Source organism: Gorilla gorilla, chromosome 6 (assembly GCF_029281585.2).
Source record: "Gorilla gorilla gorilla isolate KB3781 chromosome 6, NHGRI_mGorGor1-v2.1_pri, whole genome shotgun sequence".
In the NCBI taxonomy this organism is placed as follows: domain Eukaryota; kingdom Metazoa; phylum Chordata; class Mammalia; order Primates; family Hominidae; genus Gorilla; species Gorilla gorilla.
In genome coordinates this window covers 15,575,841-15,597,889 of record NC_073230.2, presented here as the reverse complement: position 1 = coordinate 15,597,889, position 22,049 = coordinate 15,575,841, and the positions used below count along the sequence as shown (strand labels likewise).

At 41.3% G+C, this 22,049-nt stretch overlaps 1 protein-coding gene across 15 annotated transcripts in view; it reads left to right on the top strand.

Annotated features, from left to right (window-relative positions):
* ICA1 (islet cell autoantigen 1) overlaps window positions 1-22,049 on the top strand; it is a 154,359-nt gene that overhangs the window by 112,654 nt on the left and 19,656 nt on the right. For 13 of the 15 annotated variants that reach the window (XR_008667301.2, XM_055347222.1, XM_019031570.2 and 10 more), the window contains exons 9-12: window positions 10,803-10,900; window positions 12,953-13,005; window positions 15,720-15,782; window positions 15,886-15,927. Coding sequence is in view for 13 of the 15 variants with exons in the window: in XM_055347222.1 (XP_055203197.1) it covers window positions 10,803-10,900; window positions 12,953-13,005; window positions 15,720-15,782; window positions 15,886-15,927 (256 nt within the window). In the remaining 2 variants the exon portion in view is untranslated. Of the gene's footprint in view, window positions 1-10,802; window positions 10,901-12,716; window positions 12,804-12,952; window positions 13,006-15,719; window positions 15,783-15,885; window positions 15,928-22,049 lie in introns of all 15 variants that reach the window. The other 2 variants (XM_055347224.1, XR_008667302.2) reach the window with 2 other exon arrangements.

Here is a 22,049-nt window from a genome sequence, read left to right as displayed (position 1 = left end):
GCTTTGAAATTTAATAATTAAAAAATTTTAATCTGATAATTATAACAGCTCAAGTTTAAGGCAGAGAAACTATCTTCTAAGTGGTTTCCAATGACAAAAGCAATTCCCTGATCTTGTATTTTCACACAACAAACATTTATCAATTCATTGAAATGTTACTACATATATATATATATTCTGCGTGAGTTGTAATTAATATATTTATTTTATATTGATGCTAGATCATCTGGGACTATCTTTCACATGGTAGAAATTATTGAGTCATGGGGCTAGGAATGGAATGTTACTAGCCAGAACTTGAAAACATGGTCACTTTTCTAGAGAAAGTAAATTAGACTAAGAGTTTATGGCATTTTAAAATACTAAATGAAATTCTGTCTTTTTAGGAGAGCAGTACCCTATCGTAAATTACCAACACCGAGATGTGGTAGTCTTTGCTTCATCTTTCGAGGATGTCATTTACTTTCACATTTCTCCACAGATGCAGAGCAGACATTATCAAGGGGGAAAAAAAAAGACCTCATAAGTAGAGTGGCTTTTCCCTGGAAAATCTCACATGTATCAGTGACCATTTTCCCTCTGTCTGGCGTGCTGGCAGCAGGTTGAGTTGGGTGTCGCAGTGAGCATTGGGCCCCTCGCAGCAGTGGACATACTCATCCAGGGGCATGTCCTCCTGCATTTGTATTTTTAAGGAGATCAGAGTGCCTGTATTTAATGAAAATGGCCAGTAGTAAAGTGGATTCCTGTGAGATGTCTCGTTCCAGTGTTTTTGGAAGGAAAGCCAGTTTTTTGACTTTGTTCTTCATTTTCTCTGGTTTTTTGATAAAACAAAGTATGTAAAAGCACAATCTCTGGAGCCAGCCAGACCTAGCTTTAAGTCTGGCTCTGCATGGTGGTGGTAGTGAGAGAGGCGTGAGTGGTTGTGAAAGTGGTAGCAGTGTTTGTGTTGGTGATGCTGGTGATGGCAGCGGTGGTGCCAAAGGAGGTGAAAGCAATGACAGCAGCAGTGCTGGAGGAGGTGGTGGTGGTAGTGGTGATGGAGGAGATGATGGTAGTGGTGGAAGAGGTGTTGGTGGTAGTGGTGGGGGTAGTGGTGATGAAGGAGATAATGGTGGTGGTGGTGGAGGTGATGGTGGCGGAGGAGGTGATGGTGGTAGTGGTGGGGGCAGTGGTGTTGAAGGAGATGGTGGTGGTGGTGGTGGTGGAGGTGATGGTGATGGTGATGGTGATAGTGGTGGGGGTAGTGGTGATGAAGGAGACGGTGGTTGTGGTGGTGGTGATGGTGGAGGAGGTGATGGTGGTAGTGGTGGGGGTAGTAGTGATGAAGGAGATGGTGGTGGTGGTGATGGTGGAGGAGGTGATGGTGGTAGTGGTGGGGGTAGTGGTGATGAAGGAGATAATGGTGGTGGTGGTGGAGGTGATGGTGGCGGAGGAGGTGATGGTGGTAGTGGTGGGGGCAGTGGTGTTGAAGGAGGTGGTGGTGGTGGAGGTGATGGTGATGGTGATAGTGGTGGGGGTAGTGGTGATGAAGGAGATGGTGGTGGTGGTGGTGGCGGAGGAGGTGATGGTGGTAGTGGTGGGGGTAGTGGTGATGAAGGAGATGGTGGTGGTGGTGGTGGCGGAGGAGGTGATGGTGGTAGTGGTGGGGGTAGTGGTGATGAAGGAGATGGTGGTTGTGGTGGTGGTGGTGGCGGAAGAGGTGATGGTGGTAGTGGTGGGGGTAGTGGTGATGAAGGAGATGGTGGTTGTGGTGGTGGTGATGGTGGAGGAGGTGATGGTGGTAGTGGTGGGGGTAGTGGTGATGAAGGAGATAATGGTGGTGGTGGTGGTAGTGGTGGTGGAGGAGATGGTGGTAGTGGTGGAAGAGGTGATGGTGGTAGTGGTGGGGGTAGTGGTGATGAAGGAGATAATGGTGGTGGTGGAGGTAGTGGTGGTGAAGGAGATGGTGATGGTGGTGGAGGTGATGGTGGTAGTGGTGGGGGTAGTGGTGATGAAGGAGATGGTGGTGGTGGTGGTGGCGGAGGAGGTGATGGTGGTAGTGGTGGGGGTAGTGGTGATGAAGGAGATGGTGGTTGTGGTGGGGGTAGTGGTGATGAAGGAGATAATGGTGGTGGTGGTGGTAGTGGTGGTGGAGGAGATGGTGGTAGTGGTGGAGGAGGTGATGGTGGTAGTGGTGGAGGTAGTGGTGGTGAAGGAGATTGGTGGTGGTGGTGGTGGAGGTGATGGTGATGGTAATAGCAGTAGTGAAAGAGATGAGTGGTAGTGGTGGTGGTAAGGGTGACGGTAATGGTTGTGGTGGTTGTTGAGATGGTGGTGGCAGTGGTGAGGATAACAGCCACGGTAAAGGCTCCAGTAATGACATAGTGCTGGTAATGGGGATGTACTTACTATGAATTCTATAGTAGATCCAGAAGACAACCATGCGAAGCATCGATACAGGAGAGTTTGTTGGGGTTTCTAGGTTATGTTACTTTCTCACTCTCCATTTCACCCTAGATTGTCAGTTTTATGTGAGTTTCACAGGTGAGGCTATGAATTGCAGTGGGACAGGAGGTCTGGCCAGATCTCACCCCAGGGTAACCCAACCCACCCCCTCCCTGGCTTTCACAGACACTCTGGCAGCTCGATTCCCAAACCTGTCCTTCAGCTTTGCAGACCTTGGTCTGGGCTGACAGAATTCCCACCAGGGATAGAAGAGGGCTGGGAAGCCCGGCAGGCAGGAAAGGCAGTAGGACCTCCCATCTCTGCAACAGGGCTAATTCTAAAAAATGCAATTTGGCTTTACAACTCGCTCTTGATCTGTGCCAAGATTTTAACGCTAAGGAAACCTGAATTTGAAAACATAACTCTGAACATGTTCAAAAATAACCATTGAAACAGATGTACCCATGTTTCCTCCTTTCTCTCTTGGGGTGTAGGTCTTAGCACTGTTAGATGGAACGTCATTCTAGAGACCAGAATGCTTTTAGCTTTGAAAATTCAAAAAACATCCTTTTCTAAATTTTGTTTTTCTCAAATTCATATGCCTCGCAGCCTTCTTCCACCCACCTCCACATTTCTCAGTTAATCACTGGAACATTTACCAACCGGCCACATGGCTCTGTAGTTACTTGCTTTGAAAATAAAGCCATAATAGTTTTTATGAAAATTGGGTAAATATCCCTGCAATGCTATTTTAGTTACCAGTCCCAACAAGACAATTACATATGGCGAGCGTCCAGGATATCCTTTTAGGCTTTCAAGTTTTCTCTCAGTGTCATTACTTTGCACAGCATTTAGCAAGGCTGGTTTTTTTCCCAAGCTGCTCCAGGCCAGATCATTGGAAACAGAAAATTGGGATGCATCCAGGTCACCAAGAAAGGAGGGAGTGGAGGGACTGACCAAGGCCACCACTGAAATCTGAGGGGGACGAGCCGGAGTGTGGCTTATCGTTTGTTCATCCACGCCTGATGGCGACTGGCATTGGTTCTCCCAGGCAGCTGGTAGCTCAAGCCTTCACAATGGCATGTTGCTTCTCCATCCCCCACCTCTCTCATTCCCTAACTCCTCCCTGAGGGGAAAGGGAAAAATATTACTATTGTGTGGGTAGGTTGTCTGGGCCAAACGCTCTGCAAAGGGTGAGGTGAAATAATGTCTAGGAGAGTTTGTCACACAGTGTGCCAAGGTTGGGATTGTAATTAATAATACTGCTAGGTTCAGCACTGACATATAGAAAGTGAATCTATTTCCTTTAATCCTCAAAATAACCTTGGAACATTGGATATACTTGTTCTTCTTTCCCTGTTTCAAATGAGGACACAGAAACTCAGAAAGGTCTAGTCGTTTGCCTGGGCCTGCATGCCCATTGTGCAGAAGATTGGGAATTGGGATGCTCCTGCCTTCCCCAGCAGGGCCATGCCCTGCTTCCCAGGGGCACTTCTGGACATGGGGCAGGAAGGGAGGAGGAGAAAGCAGAAGTGCCACCTTTAAAAAATACAGCTGCAGACTTTCAATTAAAAATAGCACTTTGAAGTGTTTGCTTATAGGCAAAAAAGCATGATTTGTATGTCAGTCCTTGAGGTACCTGGGAATGTATGGCTCTTCTTTTAGAGTTTGGGATGAAGTCCTCTCGATCTCCCAAACACCTCATATTGAAGGGGAAGGTCACTACATGCTGGCTGGGATATTTAATACCATTTCTTAACTAGTTGTAGAATTTTTAAGACCCGGATTCAAATATTGCTTCTACCTGTTAATAGCCGAATGGCCTGAAGCAAGTCAGTTCACCTCTCCAAGTCTCCATTTTCCTGTCAGGAAAGCAGGAATACAAGGTTTATGTGGGTTTTCTGAGGATTAAGTGAGATATAGAAAACATAGAGCACAGTACCTACCACAGGAGGAGCACTTAAGACATCTAATTCCCTTTAGAACTTTAAAAGTCATTGATAAGAAAGCAAGTTTTGAGTGCTTGGTATGAGCTTGGTACTGTGTAGAAGCACCCTCTCAGTTCATCCTCACAGCATCACAAGATGAATACTCGTCATTACCTCCATTGTTCTCATGGGTAAACCAAGACCTCCAAGGAGTGGAGACCATGTCCATGCCACAGCACTATGTGATCCATCTCCAAAGTCCATTTGTTTCCAGGACAGTATGGTGCCTTGTCATTATCAATTTTCTATCTTATTTTTAAAGAAGAATATTATCTATCTTGTTTATGATTGTGATTATTTTTCTCTAATTTTACTTTTTTTGTACAGTACAATTCAAGGTTACCTCTAGTTACAGAGTAATAGTGTTTCTTATATAGTGTCTTTATAAATTTGTAAGTGCACGGTGAGAGCAAGAGAGTACGTATGTGCTAAATATCCATGAATTATGTGGCCAGTACACATCACTGTGGCCTCTGTTTTTATTTTCATGTACTTCTAATTGTATAAACACACATATACACATACCCAACAGAATTCAGCACTTTTTAAACATGCCCCACTATTTTGAACACTTTTTTTTTTAATAGACAATTACTTGGCACCTTCATATGTATACAATATAATTAATGGAAAGTAGCATAAGAAAATTAGATGTCGTAATTAAAGGCTAGAGAAGATACTACTCAGTTGTCAAAGTTAAACATTGAATTTAGGTTATTAGAACTGGCTGCTGGCCTTGTGTCTGTGAAATATGTTTTGCTAAGTAGTTTTGCATTCATTCAGATGAATGTTGCTGTTGCTTTTATTTTCCTAATACAGGAAGTGGTAACTCCCATTATTATATTAAGCTGTTTCCTTTCTAAGACACTTCTGCAAGCTCGATCTGCGAGTTTCCTCTGTCATGCTGATCTTACATACTACTGTGTGTGTGCTTCCTGAAACCATTTAAGCATGGATGGAAATCATCAGCATGTTAGTGCAGCCTTAACAGAGAAAAGTTACTTAGTCTAAAAACATTCTTTCCTCCACAAAGAAACTTTCAGTCTTGTATGACTCTGTGTGCTGCTAATACACAGCAATTTTCATGAGCAATTTTAATGAGAGACTGAGTGGGTTTGGGGTGTAGAAACAGAATGTTTTTGGAGTTTTCATTTCTGGACGTGGATTCATATGTGGCTCCCATCAGCTAGTAATTGGAAATAAGAGTTCATCTGATGGCTGCCTCATCTATACATAGTCAGAGAGGCCTCTTAGATTCATTTTGCCTGAGCAGGTGTTCCTGTCACACAGAAAATATTGTCACCCCTGACTTCTATGCGTTCTATAGGGTTAAGCATTTCAACAGAGTCGTGGACTTCAAAATAATTTGAAGAATTCACCTCCACCTTCTACCCCGAGTTGAGCGTTTGTGATCAAACCTCGAGGAGAGCAGTCTATAGAATATCCTGTATCTGACAGTCACACCCAGGAACTAATTTGGGGGGATAAAGGCGGTTATGATTTTTTCCTCCATGATCTTTTAATGTTCCCCTTAGCCCCTTTATATCTTCAGTGTATACCATCTTTTGTAAGAAACAAATTCCATATGTGTTATTGTTTTTTTCCTTGCTATATCAAAGAGTATTTAGCTTCGTTTGGTCTAAAAATTCTGTCTTGGTGATGTCCCTTGAAAATGTCCTGAAATTGATTATGGTGATGGTCGTCCAACTCTGTGAATACAGTATGTCCTCACTGTCATCAGTTTGTTCTTGGGAAACTGTGACTTTAAGCAAAACAATGTATAATGAAATCCATTTTACCATAGGCTGATTATACAATCAAGTGTTAAGTTCTTATGATGGAACAATTTATGGTCACAAAAACATCACCAAACTTCTAAATAAAGACCCAAAACACTTCTAATATTTAACATTGAAATAAATCTAAGTTACATGTACATTTAGGAAAGTTTAAAAAAAAAAGTAAGGTCATTCTTTACCCAATTCTTGGTGGATCAGTGAGTGACAGGGAGTCAGATAGTAGTGGGTTAAATTAAGGAATAAGTGTTGGTGAAGCGAAAATTCTAAGACACCGCCTACCACCAGGCAGTTCAATCACAATCACAAATACAGTGGGCTCACCGGGTGCTTTTCTGTCACAGTGTTTATTGTCATGCTTCTGTATGATTATATACTTGAAGGATTTTTTATGATAAATTTTATTTATTCATTTGTTCATTTTCCAAACTGCTTATTCCAGTTCAGGGTGGTGGATGGTGGGAGCCTATCCCAGCAGCTCAGGACACAGGATGGGAACCAGTCCTAGACAGGATGCCACCCCGTAGCAGGTCGCACCAACACACACCCCCACGGTCATTCACACTGGGACCATGTAGAATCGCACATTCACCTGACTTGTGTAGCTTTGGGATATGGGAGGAAACTGGAGTGGAGCCAGGAGAAAACCCATTCAGACATGGGCAGAATGTGCAAACTCCACCCTGACAGTGGCCCCGGGCCAGGAAATCCATTTTTTTTTCTCATCAACATTATAACAAAATGACATTATTCAAGGACCTACTTACTGTGTACTACGAACCATTGAACAGTTAGGTGAATTTTATGGTATTTGAATTATAGCTCAGTTAAGCTTGTGTGTGTGTGTGTGTGTGTGTGTGTGTGTGTGTGTGTTCCCCTTGGCTCAAAATTCTAATATTTAATAAACAAGTCCATGTGCTCAGTATTATTTTTGCTTGTGGTTTTATAAACCTTTTCAAATTACTCCCCTGAGCCTTTGAATTTCCTAGCTAAAGAGCTCTAGTTTTTTTAGTGTAACCTTATGTACATCCATTTATCAATCAACAAGTACATATTTAGCACCTCTCTTGAGCTGCAACAGCCAAATTGTTTTAGGAATAATAGTAATAGTAGGAAGAGAGGAGCAATTACCACAGAAATTATTAATAATAATTTTAAATAGTTGGAACTGCAGCCATTCTGTTGGGAGAAGCACAATAGTGACTTAACTGTGATTGTGGTGACAGGGAGCCAACAGTTGAGTCCCTGCTAATGGGCCAACAGGGGAAGGGGTTGAAAAGGAGGAGTGAGTGGTTTACATTACAAAAGGATTGTCTGAGAGCTGCTCAAGTGTGGTTATGAGGGGAGGTCAGGCTGGAGACAGAAAGGATGATAACCGTGGAGCTGTCAAGGGCATGTCAGGGGTTTAGGCAAGCGCTGTGGCAGCTAGACAGGGCCGGCTGAGAGCAGACATGCCCTGGCCCTGCCTAGCGTTGATTGATAAAAAGGAAACACAATGAGAAGATAATTGAGCAAACCAGGAGGCCTGGACCAGTGTTACAAAATTTAAAAGTGAGTCTTGGGAGCCATCAGAACCTTGGCTGAAAATATTCCTGGCTTCACTTTGACCAGAGTTGGACCATTTTGTGGGGGAATAAAACTACTGAAAGGCGTGTGTGTGTGTGTGTGTGTGTGTGTGTGTGTGTGTGTGTGTGTGTGTGTACATGAATAAAATGCTGTAATTGGCAGATGGATTGAAAATAGTACATCCTTGACATCTATTGAACTCCTTCCTCCTGGCTGCATATATACTAAACACACACACACACACACACACACACACAAGCACCCGCACACACACGCACACACGTGCCTGACTTTCACTGGAAGCTTTGGGGTATATAAAAAAATCATGAACATCCAGGCTGCAGTCCATATTCTAGTTGTCTCATTTGTCCTGACACTGCCCTTTGTATCATTTTCCCCTCCAGTGCAGGCTGCAGCAGCCAAGGATCATGTATTGCATTTAGTTGTCATGCATTAGGGAGACAGAGCAAAAGATGATGATGGAACAAAATGAGGCAAAATGTTAAATGTTGATGAATATGGGTACGGGAATGTTCTCCCCATGTGACCCCTGCTGACCTCTTTATCCCAGTCTCAAGACTTGTAGTCTTGCCAACTATACGGCAGTTCCAGTGGCATTCTTTTTGTTCCTCAGACAAACCAAGCTATTCCTACCTTTGAGCCGTTGACTCGGAGCTCTCTTCTCCCTGAGCTTCACATGGCTGGCTCCTTCTTGTCATTTAGCTCTTAGTTGAAATGTCACTTCCAAAAGAGGACATCCTGCTAACTGGGGTAATGACCCAATCACTTTCTATCCCTCTGTTTTGATTATCTGCCTAGACCCATCGCTAGCTAATAATTTTGTCTGTCGTGTTCACCGGTGTATCCAAAGCACCCAACAGCACCTGTCATTGGGTAGTGCTCAAAAACTATTTGTTAACTGAATGAACTAATCTAAATGTCCAGAAATAGGAGTCATTAAAAATGATGTCAGTGCCTTACGGATGTGCTTTATGCAAGAAAATGCTTCAGAACTCCAGTCAGGGGACATATACTCAAAGACCTGGGTTCTACTTTAGAATATTGGTGAAGGAATGCACATTTTTATATTTCAGTTTTGATATTAACTGCTTAAGGTATATAAAGTCTTTTTTATATTCTGTAGTCTATTAAGCCTTTTTTTAAATTATGAAATATCTACACAAATTATATTGGTTAAAAGGACTACTGTCTCTCTATATATTTATATTTTATATATACATATATATATACAATGATTCCAATCATACAAGTAGTGTGAGTATGAAAAAAACAGAAAATATATGAAAATAATCATCATTTTAAGGATATGGAATTATGAGTAATTTTTACTTTTTTATCAGACTTGCTGCATGTGGTTCTATTATGTTTCTAATTTAGAAAATATTTTACGGAGACAAAACATAATACAGGATAGATATGATCAAATATTAATAAAACTGAAGTGCAGTTTGGATATGGAAAGACTTTCCTGAATTTGGCATGCTTAGTGAAGCTTTGCAGAAAATGCTGGTAATTGATCTGGACTTTGAAAACACTCATAGGATTAATGAGGATAAACAAATAGAGCATTTTAGGTTAAAGAAGCAGAATGAACAAAGACAGGAAGGAAGAAACTAGCACATGGGAGACTATGAGGAGACCATCCTAATTGAAAGAAAGCTCATGTTTGGGGGATGGTAGGAAGCAAGCTGGGAAAGTTAGGCTAGGATCCCATTTTAGAAGATCTTCAAAATTGGTCAGAGAGGTTGACATTAGAAGTGGAAAGAAATAAGGAAGTTTTATAATAAAGAAATACGCTGGTCCTTCTCAAGAAATAAGATTCTTGAAAAGAAGGATAACATGATGACGTGGGTGTTTTAGGAAAATTACTCTGTGCAGAGAGAGAAACAGAGCTGGCAGTTTGGAAGTGTGACACCAGTATCCATCTGGTGTCCATGGCAGACACCAAAATCAATCACAGGTCTGCTCTGCCGAGACACAGCCTGAGAACCATCTTCACTGGCCCTCCAGTCAGCCAGTACTAATCAATCAGAATTGGCCATGAAACCTGATTGCCTCCTATGTGTGTCAAACAAGTGAACGATAGGCAGGAGAAGGACAGGAGAAACAAGGTGAAGGCCCCAGGCTCATGACTTGGATTTTAGTAGTTCTGAGAATATAAGAAGGATAAGTATCCCGAGATGTTTATTTTGTATTTATAGGTTTGTATTTTAATTAGGGCCAGAAATAGAGATCTTTTTGTATAAATCATTATTCAGTTCTAGAAATGTTTTGCTTTTTCTTTCAGGGTCATTGTCACTGGTATACAGTTTCTAGGCACTTGCTGTTTAAAAAAAAGAAACTTAAATATTTAGTTAACCTTGAAAACAGTGACTCCAACAAATGATGTGCCAAAAGAAGACTCTCACCCATTTTAATCTACAAAGATTTGGATGCACCTGCTCTGTCCACTCGTGGGAGTTAGGTTGTCAGAATATGTTAAGCCACTATTTTTGGTTTTTTAAGAAAAGGTTTTGTTTTCTGTTATTTTTTAAAACTGGGTTTTAGATTGCAAAATAGCAAACAAAATTTAAAACAAAATGAAATCGTCTCATCTCTGGTGGAGGTGGGAGGAACTTCTACTTTGTCAGTGTGTGGGCTGCGAACAGAACAGAATGTTTATCTTAACTGCATGTTGAAGTTGAAAAATAAAGTTAGCAATAGCCAAAAGGCCATGTTTGAATAACTTATCACAAAATGGAAAACATAAATCTTGTGGCAAATCAGCTCTGCTATATATGCTAGTATTTCTCGGATGTGTCTGAGAACATTGTTGCTTCACCATATAAAATTTTATTTCTTCCAGCTGATTGGTTCAAGGTCACCTCCCAATACCTATAATTCAAAGTTTGGTTGCTGGGACCAATGGCAGTTGAATTTTTTAATTGATAACCTTTCTTTTCTTTTTTTTGTCTCTATTTCTTCTTCTTTTTTTTTTTTTTTCATTTTTCTATGGCTCGTGATCAAGAGCTTACAAGACCCTATGAAAAAATTAGTTGAGAAAGAAGAGAAGAAGAAAATCACCCAGCAGGAAAGTACAGATGCAGCCGTGCAGGAGCCGAGCCAGTAAGTCACAGGTTCCTTCCCTCTGCATCTTTCTTCCCACAGGTGAGAGTTACGTGGTTCTCGCTGACCGAACCTGGCTGGGCCTCAGACGCAGACTCATCTTACTTCCTCACTTCTCAGAGTAGATGTATTAGCATCCCAGCCAAACCCCTTTAACACATGTTCCTGCTAGGTCATGACTCACATATCCCAGTAAGAGATCGGTTTCCAGGGTACTTAGAAGGGCACACTTGTGAGGAGCTGACTGGAACAAGACAGGGCAACTGTCCCCAGCATTCCCTGGCTCTCTGCCTGTGACCTGAGCCCCAGCTTTGCACTTTCTCTGGTTTCTGGACCCTATCTGGTCCTTTGTCAAGACTAGATGCTCTTCTAGATAGGAAATCCCCTGGCTTTTCTCTCACTGAGGGAGCTTACCTATGAAGTTGCCCTGGGACACATGCATACTAAGGCATCATCATATGAAAGTGTTGGATTTTGGCACTGTGTGTTCTACCATGCAGAATGTCTGTTTTCTTTTCTGTGAAACAGAGAACAGCTTCAAGTACAGGAAATGACTGCTCCATCTCCATTTCATGCCCCTTTACAAATAAGGTGCCTCTTGTCATTTTAAATACTGAGATGAACTTTTCAACATATGTGGTGCATGGTTCCCTTTCTCATGCAGTGAGGAGGAGGTTGAAATGTGGATCTGTATCATTTTCTATGGAGATATAATAGCTTGCAGGAATGCAGTTAATCTTTGAACTGGCCGACCTAGGAAAACAAAATGGATGGCCTCGTTTCTATTCTCTACTCCTTTTCCACACACAAAAAAATTTACATGACAGTCTTATGGTAAAACAGGCTTATACTTTTATTGTATTTCTAAATCGACTTTCAGATATATTTTTTGTCCCACAGGAAAAGTTGCTGCCAATATTAGCCTTTTTAAATTTTAAAGAGTATATGTACTAGATAAATTTTTTGATGCAGAATGAAGACAAGCTCTCACTGAAGGACAGACTGTAGAATGTGATCTGAATCTAGTAAAACTGGCTATTTTATGGTGAACCAGTTTAACCCATTCCTGGTGATGGTAATATTGCTAGCTATCATTTTAGTGAGCACCTACTATGAACCAGATACAATGCTAGGTGTTTTATTTATGTTAATTCCATCTCATGACAACCTTCAGTGACGTCAAGGCTGGGATTTTCCTTGTCATGTAAAAGATGGAAGGAAGGTTCCGGAAGGTTAAGGGGCTGCCCACATACTCTTGTGTAGTAAGAGGTGAGGCCTGAAGTGGGTCCCTGCACCTTCTTTTCACCATATAAGTTCATACAATCAAAATAAAGCATTCACCTTTACTTGGAAGTGGATTACCTGGGATTTTCTTGATTTGTTTTAATTAATTCAGATTTCTCAGCTACTTCAGTACTTCATTTTTAAAAGCTCACAAAGTATGACCCAGTAACTATTTAAAATGACAGTGAACACTGAACGTGAATTTTGTTTAGAAATAGCAGACGAAGGTGCATCACGGTGCTAGGAGGAAGGCTCGGAGGCAGCAAGTGAATCTCAAGGGCAGTGATGTGTCTTTGTGTTTAAAGAAGTGTGAGAGTTGAGTAGGAGATGGTCAGCCTGGATTTGTGAGTGGTCCTGCCTGCAGCCTCTGTAGCCAAGCTAACCTCTGGAGGTGTCCTCTCCTATAACACTAGGAATCAGAAGAAATGGATTCTGATTGACTTTTTTACAGTTTTTTTAACTATCAGTTTTTACTATTTTTAAGGTGATAACTGTATGCGTCTATCTTATTTATATCTAACTGCCCATCGAGATATTTACAGAATATTTGCCTTGAGATGAAAGCAAATTCAGATATTAAGATGCTACAGAAAGGGAAAGAAGGCCAGCAAATTGGCATGTAAATGACTATATGTTGACCCTTCTTCGTGTGTGTGTGTGGTGTATGTGTTTGTGTTAAAAGTGAAGTAATATTGTACTGAAAGTCTGGCTGTATCATAAATATAACATTGGTAGAAGTTGATGACTAAACCTCTTTTTTATTTTAAGATTAATTTCATTAGAGGAAGAAAACCAGCGCAAGGAATCCTCTAGTTTTAAGAGTAAGTTTTGATTTTTATTTAGAATTGCTTCTGAAATATTACTTAATGCTCAACAGCCAAGTCATTTTACTTTTTGACAAACTCCTCCTAGGCCTTTCTTCTTTTTCCACTGAGAAAAGGCTAATTTGCTTCCTGTAGACTCAGTTCTAGATGTTCAGATATCCACCATGTCAACCCTACAGCATTACTGAGAGAGGCTGTGTATTGTGAACCAGAAAATCACATCACAGTCACGTCAGCAGCAGCTCTTCAGAGGGGCAGCCACGATGGGAACTGGCAAATCGCTGTTTCTTTTCACAGCGGATTATAAGATTTCTGCTGTGACCCTGACTAGTTCTAGTTTTCATAAGATGAGGCTATGACCTCAGGAGAGGTGGATTTGCAGTATGTGTGGGGTGGGTGGATGTTTGTCAATGTTGGAAACAGATGGGAGCTGCTCACCCTGCCCTGCCAGCTGATGCCTCAGCCTGCCAGTGCCAAGCAACCCCTGATCCCTCAGGTGAACTGAACCTGATGCGTTAGGAGAAGGGGTCAGAGCGTTGGGAGATGGCACAGTGTGCTGTGCAGGCTCATCAGCTATTTCTGTCTCCTGCTGTTACTGCCAGTGTTTTCATTGGTCCTTCACCTCACAAAGGGACACAGGGTTTGATCGATTGTGGTAGAATTAATGTGATGCAGTACCAAGCACTTCACTGGCACTCAAGCTCCTCGGAGATGCGGGGGAATGTTTTACAGGTGTTATGAAGAGAACTAAAATTACCCCAACACTGTGTTTACCTGGTCCCCCTGGGGACATATGCATCTCTTCCTGCTTCACCCTCTGGTGTGGTACCTTTCTGGAAGATAGGAGGAGGCAAAGGAGATTCTAGAACTTCTTTGCTGCATTCTTCTCCTTCACCCTCTATCTTCCTTTTTACCTTTCCACCCACTTGCTTCTCCTCCTATTTGCTTTTCTCCTATCTGCCTTTCAACAACAACAACAAAAGACTCACTTTTTTGCCTCTAATGCTTGCTTCATGTCATCCATTCACACATGTACACCTTCACATACAAGTACTCATGCACTTGTTCATTTGTTCAACAGATGTTTATTGAGCCGCCTCTGTGCCAGGCATGGTGCTGGGCTCTGGGCATACAGTGGTGCACCAGACATAGTCTCTTCCAGGATGAGGCTGACAGTCAAAAGGGCAAGCAGATGGTAATGTAATCATTACACAAGTAATCCAGCAGCTCCAGCTTTGGTGGGAGCTCCAAAGGAGAGGTGTAGGGCTTTGGGCACATGTGATGGAGAGGACACAACTTTTTGAGGAGATCAGGGAACTGGCTAAGCCAAGTGCTATGGCAAGACTTGTCAAAGCAGAAGAAACAGCCTGGGCGAAGGTTATGGGCACGGGAGGACCTGGAGAAAGTCAGAGAAACCATGCTCCAGAACACGAGGGGGAGTGAGTGGCAGGAGGAGAAAGGGAGCAGCTGGGCCTGCTCTTGTTGGCCACAGAAGAGCTCTCTGTCTATATGGATGCAAGCTCTCCAGCCTCAGTGTACCCACGGCACGAATCACTAATGTTGTCATAGTCAAGGTATTTGGATAGGAAAACATGGGTTCTGTGGGAAAATATAAACTGCAGTTTATTATATTTGTATGCAAGTTATAAATCTATATAAATTATATATTCATACAATATGTGACAATGCAGGGGAATCAAATTTTCTCTCGTTCCTTGTGCAGTATAATTGCTTGTGGTATTTGCATATTTTGAGATTGTAAATGTCGATCATCTTGTTTTCTATATGCACAGAATAAAATCCATTATAATGAAGTATCATATTTCTTTTATTCTGTGACTTGCAGAAAGGCTAATGAACATATGAGCAAATCAAGTTTTAAGGCTGTTCTATTACAAACACACACACAGACACGCTTTATTGTTTAGAATAGTTTTTGGTTCACAGCAATGTTAGGCTCAATGTACAGAGATTTCCCATATATTCCTTTCCCCAGCATATACATAGCCTTTCCCACTATTAACATCCTACACCAGGTGGTATATTTGTTATAGTCAATAAACCTACATTGACATCATTATCACCCAAAGTCCATAGTTTACATTAGCATTCACTCTTGGTGTTATACATTTTTTTGGCATTACAAATGTATAATGATATGTATCTACCATTACAGGACCATACAAAATAGTTTCACTGCCCTGAAACCGCTGTGTCCTCCACTATTCATCCCTCCCTCCCCTCAAACCCTTGGCAAATGCTGATCTTCTTACTGTCCTCGTAGTTTTGTCTTTTCCAAAATGTCATATAATTGGAATCATACAATGTGTAGCCTTTTCAGATTGACTTCTTTCACTTGGTAATCTACCTTTTCATTTTAGCCAGGCCCATATGGCTAAAGGTCATCAGCATCATCAAGTAATAGTCAGTTACTTAAGTCACACACTTGTCCATGGAAGGGGAATTGTTAGATCAATGTCATATGATTTTCACGTTATCTGCCAAACAAAGCAAAGACTCAGGGCTGTTAATTTGGCATTCTCTGAGAGCTAATAGCAGGAGTCCAGTGTAATCTGAGGACCCTTGCTTCTGCCTGAGTTTGTGGATCCCATTTCTTCCTGAAGCCGTGCATTTACCTTACACTGCAATAGTGTATGAACATGCACACCATTTCGAGTTGTTGGTAACCAATTGCACATGTTATATTACAGCTGAAGATGGAAAAAGTATTTTATCTGCCTTAGACAAAAGCTCTACACATACTGCATGCTCAGGTAATCTAGATTAAGGAAAACTACTCAATTTTAATTATTTGACTCAAACTCCTCACAAAATGAACCTGACTCATAATTTTGTTTTCTTTCCTCTTCTCTAAAGGACCCGTAGATGAACTATTAGACATGAAATCTGAGGAAAGTGGTAAGATTTATGTGTTTCTTTGGGATTATGATTTGTTTGATTTTTTAAATTACTCTTTTACATGTAAGAAAGTGTAATCTTAATCTTTTTAATAGCTTTGCATTCCAAAGGAAAGTTTTTTGGGTGACAGTCTTTATAAATGACCTCAAATATGCCCAAGCACAAAATAGTATGTGTAGACCTATCATCATTAGTATAATGAATTTCATAATGTTCAAACTACTACAGCTAAAAGTTATGTCATGGGTCACATGCTATAGTAGAAAAAACATGGCTTTCGGAATCAGACACGTGGATTTAAAGACTGGTTTTACCATAAATGGCCTGTATTTTAAGTGATTTGCTTCATACTTAAACTCTCTAAGCCTCGGTTATTCTCATTTGTAAAATGGAAACAAGAGCAACAGCCTTGGTGGGTTATTGTCAGAATTGGAGATCGTGTGTAAGGGGTCCTTGATGGCCTCTAACACAGGGTTATGTCAAATGGTCATGAGTTGAGATAGTAGCACTAGTAATGTTTTGTGGGTGATTTACTGTACTAAGTCTCTACTGACCCTTAGGTAGATGCAGAGGGAGAGTTTGCTTAGTTAAGTCACACACCTGAATTTACCAAACCTAAAATCACTTATGAAATAACCTCCCAAAAGAGAACCCAGAACCATGGATTTGAGTGAGAATGTAGAGTGTTAAGTAATCCTAGGACATTGAGAGGGTTCAGCCTAATGATAGCCTTAGCTCTCCATCTGACCAAGGGTTTCCTTTTAATGATGTACCAAGAGTCCAAAATACACCTGAAATTTAGAGCCAAACTCCAGAGCATCCCATGCCCTGGTGGTTGGCATGCAGCCTGCCCTGGCTTTACAGATTTCTCACAGGACTACAGATTGGCCGAGGTTATCCTGCAGGCCCCAGTCAACCAGGGCAGACAACTCAGTTCAGTCTGGGCTTGATGTTGATGTAATTTACAGAGTGTGCAAGGAAGAGAGTCTCTGGAAGACAGAGGACATTGGTTAAAGTTTTTTCAAAAGTAGAAAGGCACCGCACCTCTAGCATTAAGTTTTCAGGGTTTAGGGATATAAACTTGAGGACAGATATCTGCTTTCCCTGTTACTGTCTTACGACAGGTAACATACTATGCAGTATTGTGTGAATGCCCGTGAATATTTTATCAAAATGACTAATCATTTATAAATATTGAAATCATACCAGGCAGTGGAAGTAACAAGCAGTTAATGTGGATTGCCATACACGGTGTCCGTTTTTGTAAAACATTTTCCTCTTTGGCTTAAGAACAGATTATTTTGATAGAATAAAGGTGTCTTTTACAAATTATTTTTTGGAGGGGATAAATATTTTATTCTTACCAAAGTCAGGTAAAGACAATAATAGAACAAACCTAGGTACCCACCACACAGTTTCAACAAGTCTTACCAGTAAACAAATGTATTTATAATCCTTCACGTGCTTTAACTTACTTTGATAGGAAGGCTGTTATTCCTTTCATTCCCAACATCTTGTTTATATAATTTGCTCTTTGCTTTTATTATCACCTTCTTTAATTTTATTATTTTAGTGTTTGAATTTGACTAGGTAGTACATTCACACTGGGACAAAAGCCGACTTATAATAAAAAAATACACAGTAAAAGAATCCTCACTCTCATTCCTCTTCCTTCACCCCCTCCCTATTCTCATACTTCCATCCCCCAGTGCATCTTCATGTTTCTTTACCCAGACACAGCAAATACGAGTCTGTATTTTGTTTCCCTCTTTCTAAAAAAAAAAAAAAGGTTCTTGGTTTTAGAATTTAATTTTTTTTAACTTGGCGGTAAAGGTACAACCCTAACCCAGTAGTCATGCATTTTTTCACAGAATTAAATCAGAAATGGCACTGCCTGCGATCGATGCTTACTTTTATAAACTTCCTCGAAAGCATGTGCCAAGATATGTTGGAATGAGATTGACACTTGTCTACTTATTTAAAACAACTTTCATATTTCATTGGTTTATAGTTAGGATCTTTGTTAGTTTTGTAGACTAGCAGTGCATACCCCCTTTTTTGAGCACTCTATGTAATTGTAAAGATAGAGATATTAATGTGCTGGTCCCTTAAAATGTGTAGTTGTTCTCAGGCAGAAGTATTGGTTTGCACATTGTCTCAGTTAAAGTCAATGTCACATAATTTGTCTTTTCTCTTTCTCATTGCCAACCCACACAGCCCTTCTTCAGGCATGAGCAGTGCTGCCCCACTGTCTGCCTCCGCTTCTATGTTGTCAACCCATAGGGTAGCGTCGGCTTAAATATGAACGTGGTCGGTAGAATAAAAATATTCTCTCAGTGCACAGAGAACTTGTGGTGACTGAAGAAAAGAACACTCATTAATTTGTTGACTTCAAAATGTGTGCCCTTTGGAAAACTGCTGGAAGGCCCAAATCCTGAATTAAAATGCTGATTACAATATGCACGACATTAAACAGTCAAGAAATAAAAAGAGCTTAATCCAGGGATGGCTGACTTTCTAGGACTTGGGGACGATAAGCTCTAGCACCCTGCTGCTTGGGGGCCGGTTCACTCCCTGTGGTAATTCTGTTAGACAAGTAATAGCTAAGCCGTGGTACAATGTTATCAAAAAGCAGACCGCTCACGACAACAGCAACGATTCTCAAAGAGCCGTTGCCCAGAAAATCACCCCCATTCAGTGTCGTAATGACATTGGCTTTCTCCTACTAAATAGCTAATGTAATGGAAAACCAATATTTGACCACAGTTTATAAAACTGTTTTAAGTAAAAAAGTTAGTGACATTTTGAGACACGTGAAAGTGGCTCTCAAACTGCCTTATGACCACATGTGGCAATTTGACCTCAATTCGTTAATTATAACATGGATAAATCTTTGTGTTTCCCAAAATTGTGCCAAGAAGAATGAATAGCAGATACCTGAACAAAAAAGTGGTGTTACAAAGCAGAAGACAGTTCAATGAATTCAACTCACCTAAGTCTCTAAGTTGGCCTTACCCGAAAGATTCCTCTCCAGGACAAGACTAAGCCAATTAAAACCATTTTAATTGTCTATATTCTAAATAAAATGTTTATCTCCTGCTACTTCCTTGGTTACTACTTCTAGACTTGTGATTCTAAATTGTGGTCACATGTCAGAATAATAGCTCATTCAATAGCTACCTTAGGTGTGGGTGAAAACTTTTAGCCCACAGCAATCATACATGTTTACCTCTGAGTTCCTCCTGAGTCACTCAGAATTGTCTCCTGCAGTTGTCCATATATTACTGACTAGGGATCTGACTGCTTCCTCACATACGAAGTGGCAAGTTCTAAAAAGCGCCTTCTCTTTTCTCGTGAACTTTCCCTCCTCTCTGTCTTCCTCAGCATCCTGGGATGTACTGCTGGCTTTGGTACATTTTTTTTTTTAACCAAATACTGTTCTTAGCTGATCGTCCTGTAGCCTGTAGTGCTCTCTATAGATTTACCCTTATAAAGATTTCTATAAAGATTCTGGCCGGGCGCGGTGGCTCACACTTGTAATCCCAGCAATTTGGGAGGCCAAGATGGGTGGATCACTTGAGGTCAAGAGTTCGAGACCAGCCTTGCCAACATAATGAAACCCTGTCTCTACTAAAAATCCAAAAATTAGCCAGGCGTGGTGATGGGCATCTGTAATCCCAGCTACTCTGGAGGCTGAGGCAGAAGAATCGCTTGAACCCGGGAGGCGGAGGTTGCAGTGAACCGAGATTGCACCACTGCACTCCAGTCTAGGCAACAGAGTAACACTCTGTCTCAAAAAAAATTTAAAAAATTCTATAAAGAGTCTATAAATATTTATCCCTGCCCTAGGTTTTATGTTTTTCAGTAAGATTACTTGTCTGCTAACATCTACTGGTGAAATTGAGTAGCAAGCTTAGGGATCATGAACAAGAATTTTTTTTTTTTAGTGCCTACTCAGGGTCCAATGCTGTTGGTTTGTTGTTTGTTTTTTGTTTTGTTTTGTTTTTCAGAGAGTAGGAGTTGTTTTTCCTCTCTCTGTTCTTATTATGATCTATATCATTTTTCATCAGAGCGAAGTTCTTAGAAGCAGTGTTCTTGAGTTCTAAACAAGTACAGTTTGTTATAATATAGAATATGTTTTTCTTGTTAGCCATTTTCGTAAGGTGTTTTCCTCCCTATCTTCCCCCTACTCTCTTTGGGCGGTGTGAGGATAGTGTTGGTGTTTGGGGTTTTTCATCTGTACTGCAAGCGTGTGGCCTTTACGATTAGTCATAATGTCCAGAGTGGGGACGAGGGAGAAAACCAGAGAGATGGAGTCTTCCTGTTTCACACGCAGATGAAGGTAAATTAAGTGACATTTATCTGCCAGCTTTCCTGTGCTCTCGTTTTCGGTCTATGTAGTTATGTTTCCTTCCATCTTCTGTGTTCTAATTTATGCTGAGGTCATGAAACTCAGTATGAGTTCAAAAATATCACCTGAGTGAGCTGTCACCAATTTCCCACACCATGTCTGAACTTAAAAGAGCTTCCTCTCTATGTGAGTTTTCACACAGATATTGCTCATTGGTTCAGGATCAGTTCTCCTAGGGAATGTTCTCCCAGGGGCATAGGGTTTTTATTTTTGAAAACTTGGGCAGTACAGGGCAAACATGCTGAATGGATCTGTCATCTCAGCCTTTCTGCCACGGTGCCTGCATGGTGCCTGGCTGCCAGTGGAGCCATCTGACCTTAGAAACCCTCAACACTTTACAAAAGCTTAAATATTAATTTATACATGAGATCCTTAATAGGTTCTGAAGTAAAAGCAGAGTGCTGCAGTGAGAAAACACCTTGACTGTGAGTTGGGGTCCCTAGCAAGATTGTCTGTAACTAATAAATTTTGTGTCATTGGGTAGGTTATTTAACCTGGGTCTTTTTCCTTATCTGTAAAGTGAGTTAGAGGAGATGATCTCTAAGATTCCTGTTGGTTGCAAAAAAAAAAAAAAAAAAAAGTATGATTTTTCTCACTGGGACAAATCATCAGGTTCCCAGAATATGTTTGAGCAATGGCAAGTAGAGAAGTTTTGCCAAATTGAATGAAGGCTTTCCAGATGGCTATGTTGATGGGTAGCTGAAAGGGCTGCATTCGTGCTTGACTGTAGACATCCTGAATACCACTAGACAGAGTGTTACTTTAGCCAGTAGTCAGGGAGCCACTGAAGGCCTTTGAGTAAATGAGTAATCTCACAGCCAGCCTGTCTAACTTTGCTTTCTGTTGCTTATAAAATAGAATACCGGCAACTGGATAATTTATAAAGAAAAGGGCTCATGCCTGTAATCCTAGCACTTTGGGAGATCAAGGCAGGAGGATCACTTGAGACCAAGAGGGCAACAAAGTAAAACCCTATCTCTACAAAAGTTTTAAAAGTTAGTCAGGCATGGTGGCATGTGCCTGTAGTCCCAGCTACTCAGGAGGCACTCCAGCCTGGAGTGCTGTGGTTGCACCACTGCACTCCAGCCTGGATGACAGAGTGAGACTCTATAAAGAAAAAACAAGAAAAGAAAAGAAAGAAATGGAATTTATTTCTTAGAGTTATAGGGGCTAAAATGTCGAATTCTGAGGGAACACATCTGGTGAGGGCCTTTTTTGCTGAGTCCTAAGGCGGCTTAGGGCATCACATAGTGAGGGGGCCGAGTGTGCTCCCTCAGGTCTCTCTTCCTCTTCTTATAAAAGCTACCAATCCCACTCCCATGATAATCCATTAATTCGTTAATCCATGAATGGGCTAACCCATTTGTGAGGGCAGAGCCCTCATGACCCAATCACCTCTTAAAGGCCCCACCTCTCAAGCTGCCACACTAGGGTTTAAATGTCAGCATGAGTTTTGGAAGGGACAGATGTGCAAACCACAACACAGACTAAGCAAAGATACACAGTAAGAGGGTTCCTCTATGGAGCACCAGCAGCTTCACCAATGGGCAAACCCAGAAGGGCTCCCAGACAGGAATTTGCAATTGGAGTTCCAGAAAGAACTTGGAATTGGAGGTAGAGATTGGAGAACCTTCTGAAGTGACGTTGGAACCCTAAGAATAGAAAAGATCTTCTATAGAGAATGTAGGGAAGGTATGATGGTTTGGGATGA